Source organism: Hemicordylus capensis, chromosome 1, assembly GCF_027244095.1.
Source record: "Hemicordylus capensis ecotype Gifberg chromosome 1, rHemCap1.1.pri, whole genome shotgun sequence".
In the NCBI taxonomy this organism is placed as follows: Eukaryota; Metazoa; Chordata; class Lepidosauria; order Squamata; family Cordylidae; genus Hemicordylus; species Hemicordylus capensis.
In genome coordinates this window covers 119676613-119688791 of record NC_069657.1, presented here as the reverse complement: position 1 = coordinate 119688791, position 12179 = coordinate 119676613, and the positions used below count along the sequence as shown (strand labels likewise).

The window sequence follows — 12179 nt, the reverse complement described above, 5'->3', positions numbered from 1 at the left end:
CATTAGGACAATGAAACCCTAGAGGACCACTTGTGGAGAAAACTGCAGGTTGTTCCTACTTATTTTTTAAGTAGCCAGACTATCACTAGAATCTTTTCTTCCTTCAAGCTCTATATAAACATTAATCCTCCCTAGGCTTTTCTGGAGGCAGTTTTCCAGTTTCATGCTTCCTTGGCTCTTTGTAAAGCAATGAAGAGGTGACACAGAACTTCTAATGTGACCAACCAAACAGAAGGTAGGGGTAAACAGCAGAGTGAATAACTTAGGAATTCTGAATTGTATATTCCGTGAGTGGCATACAGTGGTGAATTTGCTAATTCAGAAGCTCTCCATAAAAGCCCCCAAAGCCACACCCACCCTGAAAGCCACACCCCATGCCCCTCATTTAGATAGATGAAATAATGGGGGGGGGTTCTGTTACAAAGAGTCAAGGATAGTTTCCTAATCCTACAGAGCTTGAATTCAAGGGGTTATTTACCCAGAAGATACTCATTGTAACAGAAGAATGATAATAAAAACAATTGTAGTCCAATATACAATTATGAAGACCCAGAATGTTGGGGGCAATATGCTAATCATTGTAAACCGCTTAGAGAGCTTCGGCTATAGAGCGGTATATAAATGTAAGTGCTATTGCTAGTGCTAGTGCTAGTGCTAGTGCTATGTGACAAACAGTTGGAATCGCAAGAGTAGCATACTATTTCCATTCAGAAAGTAAAGAGTTTTGAGCCCCTGCTGAGACCCTGGAGGGAAAAAAGTACCAGGGCTATATCCCTGCAGCACTAAACCACTAGTGGCATATTTGGTGGGGTAGCCAGTGCTGAGATTAGATTTTGCTCTGAGTATGGCCACATTTGGAAACTCTGTACCTGTGTGGCCATTTTTCCATCTTGGCTAGGCAACCCTGTTGAGCCATTTTTGCTTTTGTGCTGGCAGTCACAGCATTTGAAGACACAGCCCCAGGCCAAGGATATGTGCATGCAGCGACTCCTTCCTAAGCAGTGCCCAGCCTCTATATGACTTAGACTAGATCCAGGTTTAAATATCTTCCTGTGAACAGTAACTTACCCCTTGCCCAGCCAAATGACAGATTATTGCCATAACACTTTTCAGTGTAACAGGTCCTTTCTGTTTCTGATGTCTTTTATCCTTACAACAACCCAGTGAGGTCAGGGGCATAGGGAGCTCAGAGGGAGCCCTAAAGCAAGATTTGGGGGTGGCCCCCACTGCACCGGCTAACTTTGTGGTGGCCTCCCATTGCCATCACTCACCATGACTGCCACTGGCCTGCCTTTGCCAGGCAACACTACTTCATGCCAGCCATACCCCTTGCAGTGGCATCACAAACCCATCAATGCTGAGGGTGGGCTGGCATTGGGGCAAAGATGCACGGCCCATCAGTGTCTCCTAGCTGGCAAACGCTTTGTTCACTAGCTGGTCCTTCCTTCCTCTTCCTTGATTTGAGTAAGGGAGAGCAAAGAAGCACCCAGCTAATTAACAAAGTACTGGGAGAGAGAGATGGGTGGCATGTCCACACCTGATGCAAGCCACACCCCCTGCATAGACATGCTTCCAGCCCATCTCCCTCTCCTAGCTGGCAAGCACTTTATTTGTCAGCTAGGTTCCCGGGCGGGGGAGGGTGGGGGTGAGGAGATGCCAGGGAGAAGGGGGCCCTAGGAGGCTCCTGGACATTGGTGGCCAGGGGACACTTGCCCCCCCCCAGTTCAATAGTGGCTATGCCACTGAGTGAGGTACATTAGGCTAAGAGACAGTGGCTTGACTAAAGTAACTTGGTGGTTGAGCAGAAAAACATCTTACTTCCAAACTTTAAATCTTGTGCACAGTACTACACTAGCTCTCAGTGTTCCAGACATACCAAAATATGTTGACACTCAGGCAATTTTAGAATTGCTTTGCAGAATTACTAAGAGACTTTCTGGCAAAAGGCTGATTTAGGGGATTCCAGAGTGAGGATGTGAGCGTGAATCTGGAACTACTTGTGGGCTTGTTTCTGTGCCTTGCGATACCTGTTCAGCCTGTACATATGTAAACAAAAAGATGATTACATCAATATTGCATATCTCTAGTGCCTTTTATTCCAAAGCAAAAGGATCCTCTCAAGGCTGCCCTGAACTTCTCCCTACATGAGAAGAAGGGAGGGATATGCTGAGGAGCACCAGGCTGCTGAACAGCTAGGCTAGGATGCTATGCCACATGCTGGTTATTTTTCTGCAGAATTTAAAAGGGCCATTCAATCAGTTTCCAGTTGATGCCAGTTTTCTCTTTGGCAGACCAAAAGTATTTCTGTAGCAGGAACAAATAGAATGCAATGAAAGAAAGCTTCTTTGCTCTTTGGAGGTGACGTCGGAACTTATGTAAGAAAGGTTTCCCTTTTTGAATTGCTCATAAGGCGTCACGGTGAGTGGTGCAAAACAGCATGTATACACACATGCACACAACTTTTAAAATAGGAAATATGGGAAATATTCCATTTTCTATGCTCAGTCCAGAAGCTGTCTATTCTGTTTTCTTTCTAAACTATCTACCAAGATTAAACATATATTGAATCCAACAAGAAAAGCTCTTGGTTAGCAGCTTCCACCCTCCTCTTATACGAATATGGCAGCGTATGCGACTCAAGCACAGCATAATAGCAAAATTTGGTTAAGATGTGCATCAGACTCACCAGATATTGCACAGCTAATACAGACTGATTTACCAGAATGAACAGTGAATAAATCTACACATCATTCCGTTTCTGAATTTCTAGCCCCAACATTAGAAACTTTAAGATATAAATGGAATGCTGGGCTTGAAATAAAACTTACACCATCACAGTGGACTGCTACTCTAAGATCAGTTAAAGCAGCCACTTTAGAAATCAGATTAAGATTAATCCAGCAGAAGACCCTGTTTAGAGCACATTGGACACCAGTTCTATTTAAGAAATTGGGCATATTTCCAGAAGATAGTTACTAGAGGTGTAAACACAGACGGATCTTATATACTACTGTGTGAGTGTCAAATATCTGAAAAGAAGTTCTGATGCGGATCAATATGGTTTTAGATGTATCTTTTGAAATAAGAGACACCAGTGCCTTGCTGGGATATATATTAAGTAGATGGAAACTGTTCAGAAAGGCAGAAGAAATGATCTACCAGGGTTACAGTGGTGGCCAGACATATAGTCATTGTGGGCTGTTGATTCTTCATGTTATACTGAAATTCACATACAAAAAAGTGGCTTCTGATAATGAGTGCATGCCTAAAGCATTTTAATTCAGACTGGAGGAGGAAAGAATTCTTTCTAGACTAGATTGGAGGTATTTAATGATACGGTAACTAGTGCAGTGACTCAAGGATGAAGAAGAAAATGAAGATGCAAAAGGTGAAGATGCCTCAAAGAAGAAGTACCTATCTACTAGGATCAAAGTCTGCTGCTATCATTGCTTCCCTAGCACTGTGGCTGCTGCTCTTGCTAGGAGTCCGTTATTTATTCCAACTAACAGCAATTAGCTCGGGGATTGGCATAGCAGCCCTCATGTAGCCTGCGGCCATCAGGTGTGCTGTCAGCACTCTTCACACTCACATAAACAATATCATTGCTGATGCCTGAAAGCTCCCAAGTTACACTGTGCATCCTTTGAAATGTGTTACAGAATGTACAAAGGCCCCATTTCAAAACCTTTTCCACTTACCCTTGCCATTGCTGCATGTATTATGGCAAAAGTACACAAGAAGGAAATGCTCCGCTACATTCCTTGATAAACAGACACGTTCGCCAACAGCAAGTGAGACAATACCTAAAGAAAGAGGTAGGAAAGAAGAGCAACACAGTTCAGGAAATCCAATACATTACACAGAGCCACACTTCATGCATTCATTTGAAATATGTACTTCCGACCCCTCCAGTGCAATACTGATGGGGGGGGCTCGCAAAAATTACAAAACAGTCTCTATGATAAAACAATCCATATAATACAAATATATCGTCTTAATAACTATAAAATAAAATAAAAAAACAGGACTGTAGATAAAAACCCTAAAAAGCCTCTCTACAAAGATGGGGTTTCAGATGCTTTTTTAAAACCCTGAGAGAAGAAGCATCTTCCAGAAGGGCATTCCATAGCCAAGGGGCCCTATCCGAAAACACCCTGTCCCAAGGAGTAGCTATAATTGAACTGGGGGGGCCCAGCTCCTGAGGGGCCCCCAGCTCCACCCATCCCTATTTCTTCATCTCACTGACTCCAAGGAGCCATCGGGGAGAGGGGCAAACAAGGGCCCACTCTCCCCTAGCTACGCCCCTGGCCCTGTTTCTAGTCCCTGCCAACCAAATCTCAGTCAGCAGAAGCACCATGCGTATGGGCCAAGATGCTGAACCATTTGTATGGGCAAATGAATATTATGTACATCTAGTGTACAATCTTTCAGAAATACACCTAAAACTAGAACACATGCAAACCACAACACAGGTACACTGACCTAGCTTGGATTGGCTGTCTAAACTGACACTTTCTGAATCAGAATGTGTGATGCCTGCTTTATGCAACACCAATATTTTGTTTAAGGAAATGTGACTGAGATGGAACTGTATCTCAGTGGAAGAGCATCTGCTTCTCATACAGGAAGAGCCGGATCTCATGATCCGTGAGACCCGGTTTGGGGCAGTGAGCGGGGAGAGCAGGCTAAGCCTGCTCTCCCTGCTCACGAGCAGAAAGGGAGCCCTGGGCGGCCAGATCGGCCGCTCACACAATTGCTGGCTCCGTGACGGAGCCAGAGGGGGCTGGGGGGAGCGGGAGCCGCATGGCCCCCACAAGCCCCAGTATGCCCTGCACAAGTGTGCAGGGCATACTGGGGAGACCCCTGGAGATGGGAGGCGGCTTTTCGCCTCCCCTCTGGGGGTCTACTTGTGAGTAGGCATGGCTCAAAGCCACGCCGTGGCTACTCACGATACTAAAAACCAGGTTTGCGGCGCGCTTGCTCCGTAAACCTGGTTTTTGACCAGGGGTTCTCAAGCGGGTTACCCACTCTAGAACCACCGGGGTCACTTGTGAGCCCGGTGGTTCTTACGATTAACAAAAATCGGGCTAGGCTCTCCTAGTCCAATTTTTGTTAATCGTGAGAATAGCCCCAAAGTCTCAGGTTCAATCCCTGGCTACTCCAAGTAGGGCTGAGAAAGTCTCCTGCCTGGAAACTTGGAGAAGCCACTTTCAGTCAGTGTAGAGTGTAGACAATACTGAGCAGATGGACCAACAGTCCAACTCAGTATAATGCAGCTTCCTATGTTCCTATCTCATAATCACAATTTTGAATTACAGACATTTAAACAACCACCATATCATCTATTTGGTATAGAGAGGAAGAGATTATGAATAGTCAGTCTTCCACACAATGCATTTCTCAAGGTTACATTTGTTTGTTTGTTTGTTTGTTTGTTTGTATAATTTGTAGACCACCCCAAACTTCCATCTCTAGGAGGTTTACAACAACATAAAACAAAGTGAAAACCTTAAAAGCTTTAAACACCAGTCAAGTTAAAATGCTTGGGTGAAAAATGAGACTTTAGGGACCTTTTAAAAGTTATAAGAGATGGGGAGGCTGTAATTTTAGCAGAGGCACATTCCAGAGTCTCGGGGAGCATCAGAGAAGGCCCATCCCTGTGCAGCCACCAGACAAGCTGGTGGCAACTGCAGATGAACCTCTCCGGATGATCTCAGTGGGTGGTGGGGTTCATGGTGAAGAAGATACTGAGGCTCTACACACAAGCAATGTGTAGAGCTGAAAGGGGGGGTTGCGAGGAGAGTGGGTTTGACCCGTTCTCCCTGCAGACAATCAGGAAGTTCTCCCTGGGTGGCCGGATTGGCCGCCCAGATGATTAGCAGTTCCATCATGAAACCGGTTGGGGCACTGGGGTTCAGAGGCCTCCCAGCCCCTGGAAATCCCATAAGGCACCATGCAAGTGCACAGTGCTTTTTGACCTTTGGGGAGCCTCCCGATGCTGGGAGGCTTGTTGTAGCCTCCCAGTCAGGAGGCTACTCATGGGTCAGAGTGGAGCCACGCTGCGCGCGCACACACACACACACACACACACACACACACTAGTTTAACCAATGTTTCAGGTGCTCCTGAACCCAAAATTTGGGTTAAGCAGACCACTGCACAGCTGCCAGGAGCCATACGGTTCCCATTGGGTCTCACGACCAGCCAAAACCAGGCTGGGCTCCCTTAGCCCGATTTTGGCTGGTCGTGAGAATAGCCTTGTTCTCTTAAATACCTAGGGCCTAAGATAGTTATGTCTTTATAGGTTATAACCAGCTCCTTGTATTTTGCCTGTGTAGCCTGTGTAGCTCTTTTAGTATAGGAGTAATATGGTGTCCCAAGATGATGCAGAGACCAACGCGACTGATGCATTCTGTACCAACTGCAGTTTCTGGATGACGTACAAATGCAGCCACACATAGAGCACTTTGCTATAGTCAAGTATGGAGGCTACCAACATATGTACCACTGTTGTGAGATCGTTTGTCTCAAGAAATGGCCACAGCTGGTGTGTCAGCCAAAGCTGATAGAGAGCAGCTTTGGCCACCGCCTTAACCTGGGACACCAACGAGAGGTTTGGATCCAGAAGCACCCTCAGACTACATACCTGTTCCTTCCAGGGATGTGAGACCCCATCCAGAACCAGAAGATCAAAATCGTCTCCCAAATTCCAATTCCTCACAATAAGTACCTCTGTCTTATCTAGGTTCAGCCTCATCCAGCCCATCACTGCTTCCAAGCAGGCATTTAGAGAGATTATTCTTTCTCCTGATGAAGCTGACATGGAGAAATAGATTCCGGGTCATCAGGATACTGATAACACCATGCACCAAATCTCCAGATGATCTTTCCCAGCAGTTTCATGTAGATGTTAAAAGCATTGGAGACAGTATGGAGCCCTGAGGGACACCATACAAAAGTCCAGATTCTGAAGAGCAACAGTCCTCAAGGACAACATCTGGAATCTGCCCAAGAAGTAGGAGTGGAACCACTGTAACACAGTGCCTCCCACCCCCAACCCCGTCAGACGCTCCAGAAGGAAACTATCAGAAGTATCAGAAGTCACCAAGAGATCCAAAAGGACCAACATCACACTCCCTCTGCCAGTTCCTAATTGGATATCCATCAGGTGTTTTCCACCCCATAAAACACCTGAAATACAGTTTGATGTGGGTCTAGATAATCAGTTTCCTCAAGACTATCTGGAGGTGGGAGACCACAACCCTCTCAATTACCCTGCCTAGCCACGGAAGGTTGGAGACAGGCCTGTAGTTGCTTAACTCTGAAGGATCCAATGCAGGCTTCTTCAGAAAAGGTTTAATGATTGCCTTGTTAAGGCAAGAAGGCATCCTGCCCTCCCTCAGAGAAGCATTTATAATATCAACCAGGCCTTCTATAACAACCCCCCTGCCAGATAGTATAAGCCGTGTCGGACAAGGGTTAAGAGAACAGGTGATAGGCTGCACTGTTCAAAGCAGCTTGTCAACTAGGGATGAGCTAATTGATTCGGGTACAAATCGATTTGTACTCAAATCTAGCTGATTCAGGTGATTTGGAGACAGAACAAATCGCCCATGTGGTCCATTGGTTAGATTCAGGTCCAGATCGAATTGCACCAGATTTGATTAGAATCAATTCAAGAGTCGGATTCCTCCCATTAATTTTCCCAGATTCCCAGCTTTCATTTTTTAAAAAAAGCTAAGCTCTAGCCCTTGTAGAAGTGGCATTATGGAGCAAAATGTGTGGTCACTACTTTTCAAGTGTTTGAATCCTTTGTTGTATAGTAACTTTTCCTCAATGAATCCCTATGAGGATTAATTACACACCATTTCTTCTATTCATTTTGACTGTCATTGGACAGTGTCAACTGCCATGTGCCAACTACATCCCCCTCCCACCTGCAAGGCAGTGGGGTACTACTTAGTTTATGTTCTGGAAATTTTTCCAAGTGTTTAGACTCTTGGGTTTCTAATAACCTTTCCTCAGAATGAATCCCTATGAGGATTCATCACACACCAATGAGTCTAAAAATCTCAAAAATTCCTAAAATATAAACTGAGTACCTAGTGGCTTGAAGGTTGTGAGGTAGTTGGCACATGGGATGCCACTTTCCCCACACTGGGTTCAAGATGAACAGAAGAAATGAAGGTGTGCAATGAAGACCCAAAGAATCAAGACACTTCAAAAATTCATAAAAAATAAATGGAGTGCCCCACTGTGAGTGTGGGTGGGGTGTAGTTGACACATGGCGGTTGACAGTTGGCACTGTCCAATGACAGTCAAAATGAACAGAAAAATGAAGGCGTATAATGAATCCTCATTATAAGGATTCATTATAAGGAAAAGTTATTAGACACCAAATAATCTAAACACTTCAATACTCCTAAAAAATAAACTGAATACCCCACTGCCTTGCAGGTGTTGGTGGAGGGGTTTAGTTGGCACATGGCAGTTAACAGTTAGCACTGTCCAATGGCAGTCAAAATGAATAGAAGAAATGAAGGTGTGCAATGTATCCTTATAGGGATTCATTATGAGGAAATGTTATTATACACCAAAGAATTCAAACACGCTCCATATTATTATTATTATTATTATTATTATTATTAATTGGCTGATGGTGATTTTTGTGGCCCCTATGGTGTTGAGGAACTTGAAGAACACCTCAACACCATAGGGGCCACAGAAATCACCATCAGCCAATTACAAAAAGCAACTTTACTGGGAACAGCCTATATTCTGCGACGATATCTATAATGATAACAGCAACAACATGGATAAGATTCAGCCATCCCAGGTCCTTGGGAAGGACTAGATGTCTGGATAAAACAAACCAGTCAATAACACCTGTCTGACTGTGTAAACAAGAAACAAGAAATAATAATAATAATAGACCATAAATAGTTATGGTCAATAACGAGAAACTATTGAACACCAATGAAACAAAGCAGGCCTATAAGAAAGAACAAGTCAAGAACCGAGCAGAAAAATGGAAAAATAAGCCACTGCATGGTCAGTATTTGCACAATATAACTGGAAAATCAAACATCACCAAGACCTGGCAATGGCTTAAGAATGGCAACTTGAAGAAAGAAACAGAGGGTTTAATACTGGCTGCACAAGAATAGGCACTAAGAACAAATGCAATAAGAGCAAAAGTCAAAAAATTAACAACAAACAGCCTTTGTAAAGAAGCAGATGAAACAGTGGACCACCTAATCAGCTGTTGTAAAAAGATCGCACAGACTGACTACAAACAAAGGCATGACAAGGTGGCAGGGATGATACACTGGAACATCTACAAAAAAGACAAGCTACCTGTAGCAAAAAATTGGTGGGACCATAAAATTGAAAAAGTTATCGAAAATGAAGATGCAAAAATATTATGGGATTTCTGACTACAGACAGACAAACATCTGCCACACAATACACCAGATATAATTGTAGTCGAGAAGAAAGAAAAACAAGTTAAAATAATTGACATAGCAATACCAGGGGATAGCAGAATAGAAGAAAAAGAAATAGAAAAAAATCACAAAATACAAAGATCTACAAATTGAAATTAAAAAGCTGTGGCAGAAGAAGACCAAAATAATCCCAGTAGTAATTGGCGCCCTGAGTGCAATTCCAAAACACCTTGAAGAGCACCTCAGCACCATAGGGGCCACTGAAATCACCATCAGCCAATTACAAAAAGCAAACCAGTCAATAACACCTGTCTGACTGTGTAAACAACAACAACAACAACAATTCAATTTCTATAACTCCACTTCTACAAGGGCTAGAATTAAAGCTGTGGGTCCATGTTAGAATTCTGATAGGGCAACTTCAAATCACCATTATTTCCTATGGCAGAAATATACAAAGTAAGTAAAAACTTTTTTAAAATCATTAAAAATCAATCAAGTGCCTCAATGCCTTGAAATGTGGATGGTAGGTGGCACCCATCGGGACCTACCCACTATCCAAATCTGGTGCCCCTGGGACCTTTATGAGTGGTCCAGATTGGTCCAAATGAATCCGAATCAAATAGAATAAAATCCAAATTGAATCTGGGGGTGACGGGGGGTGGTGGACAGATTCAGACACAAAACAAATCAGGAGTGATTTGATTTGGGCACAAATCAAATTGAAAAAAATCAATTTGTGCACATCCCTATTGTCAACATCCTCAGGCATCACAAACTGAAACTGATCCAGTCTATCCATATAAGAGGGCTTGTCTCATCAGACATTTCAGTAACTGAGGGGTCTGAGTCTTAGTCAGCCAGAATACGAATGATTTTATCTTTGAAAAACTCATTAAAAATGTCGCAGTAGATAACAGATGGTTTCAAATTCTGATTCAGGGGAGGAGGGGCCCTCTCATAACCATGAACGAGTCAACTGAGCTTGTGGATGCAATATGGGCAGGAAAGAATTGCTTCTTTGCCACACGTATTGCCTGAGCATAGGTCTTCAAATGTGCTCTGTGTTGTAATCTGTCCCCTGCTAACTGGGCAAAAAGGCACCTTTTTAACGTGGTGATTCTCTTTATTTAGCAGGGGGAGAGTAACTGGCCCTATCCACCCCCAGCACAGTACCTCCAGTGACTGTTGCTGGTGTTGGATCTTATGTTTATTTTTAGAATGTGAGCCCTTTGGGGACAGGGATCCATCTTATTTGTTTGTTATTTCTCTATGTAAACCATTTTAGAAACATTTGTTGAAAAGCGGTATATAAATATTTGTTGTTGTTATCTGTCGGATTCAAGCAGATTTCTCTACTTGTGCTCCAGTCATCTACCTTGCTGCTTCAGCTCCCATAGTTCTTCCGTATACCAAGGGGCCAATTTTGAAGCAGGAGTTCAAAATTGGCCCTTTGGTATATTGGGGCCAATTTTCAAGCAATGCCTCACATTGTGTAATGATACATTTCCTATATTTGGCCAGGTGCATTCATTTCAAATCCCTGGCTGTTTCCCTGCAATTCTGTTTTCAGCTGGGGTAGCAACATATGCTGATAATGGCTCCCAAGAGTTTGTTAGCCAGATGGAAATAGCTGGAGCTGATCATACTCCTGCTTCCTTTTGTCACTAACACACACACTATAAGAAGAGACTATATATAAGCAGAGTAGAAGCATATTATCAGGAGATGAAGGCTAGTATCTGCTCTGTATGAGCAACAGGAGCAATGAAAAGGGACCAGAGAGTACCTTTTTTTACCTCTCGTGTTCTTTTCATGGCATTATATAGAAATCAGAAACTACAGACATGTGTAACCCACTGTGAAGTCTTACTGGACTTCTAACTATAAACAGATTTTTTTTTAAAGCACTGCAATACAGTGCATTAACGATGCAGATCTATGATCTGTAACTAAGTAAGGGTTTAAATTGACCTTTTCCATTTTTGGAGCATCATTCATTTTCAGGGCATTGGGGTTTTTTGGGGGGGCATTTTGGCCCATTCCTGTTCATTTTAAGAATTCATTTTAATAACTCTATTCATTTATGAATGAAGGGGGGGGGTGGGTTAAGGAAAAATATTATTTCACTAATGTTTGCCACCGCTTCTGTTGCTGGCAGCCATTTCTTGGTGGGAGCCATCTTGAATACCCCTTCTGCCCATGGATGTAACATTGTCCTTGGGCAGTATGGATAAAAAAGATGGCTACCACCATTAAAAAATATAAGTAGACGTAAGTTTTGGGCAGTATAAAAATATGGTAAATAAAAATAAGTAAGTAAGTAAGTAAATAAAATCTGCAAATATTAGTGTAACACTTCTTTCATTAAAACAATTAAAAAGCCTAGCCACTGTGATGGGACTGAACTGCGATAGTATGAATATTTGGTCTGTTTAAGCAAGGTAATTCTTGTATTCTTAAAACTGTGCTCACAAATACTCTGAAGTGAACATAAGTCTGATATGCACATAAGACATGCACCACTCTGGGCTCCTTGGAGGAAGAGCAGGATATAAATGTAAAAATAAGTAAAATAAGTAAATAAATAAAATAAGGCCAGGTACTCAAAGATTAAAGAACTACATTACAGTATACATATATTTTAATTTTTTCCTTGCTTTTCAAGTGAAAATAGAACTTCTGATCTATACACCCATCCCTCTATTTATATTTTCCTGTGATCCATTTCTT

The 12179-nt window shown here is 42.9% G+C and overlaps 1 protein-coding gene across 5 annotated transcripts in view; it reads right to left on the bottom strand.

Annotated features, from left to right (window-relative positions):
- TRIM66 (tripartite motif containing 66) overlaps positions 1–12179 on the bottom strand; it is a 105237-nt gene that overhangs the window by 60536 nt on the left and 32522 nt on the right. For all 5 annotated transcript variants that reach the window (XM_053285320.1, XM_053285319.1, XM_053285322.1 and 2 more), the window contains exon 2: positions 3699–3803. In XM_053285320.1, the coding sequence (XP_053141295.1) occupies positions 3699–3707 (9 nt within the window). In that variant the 5' untranslated portion in view covers positions 3708–3803. The remainder of the gene's footprint in view (positions 1–3698; positions 3804–12179) is intronic.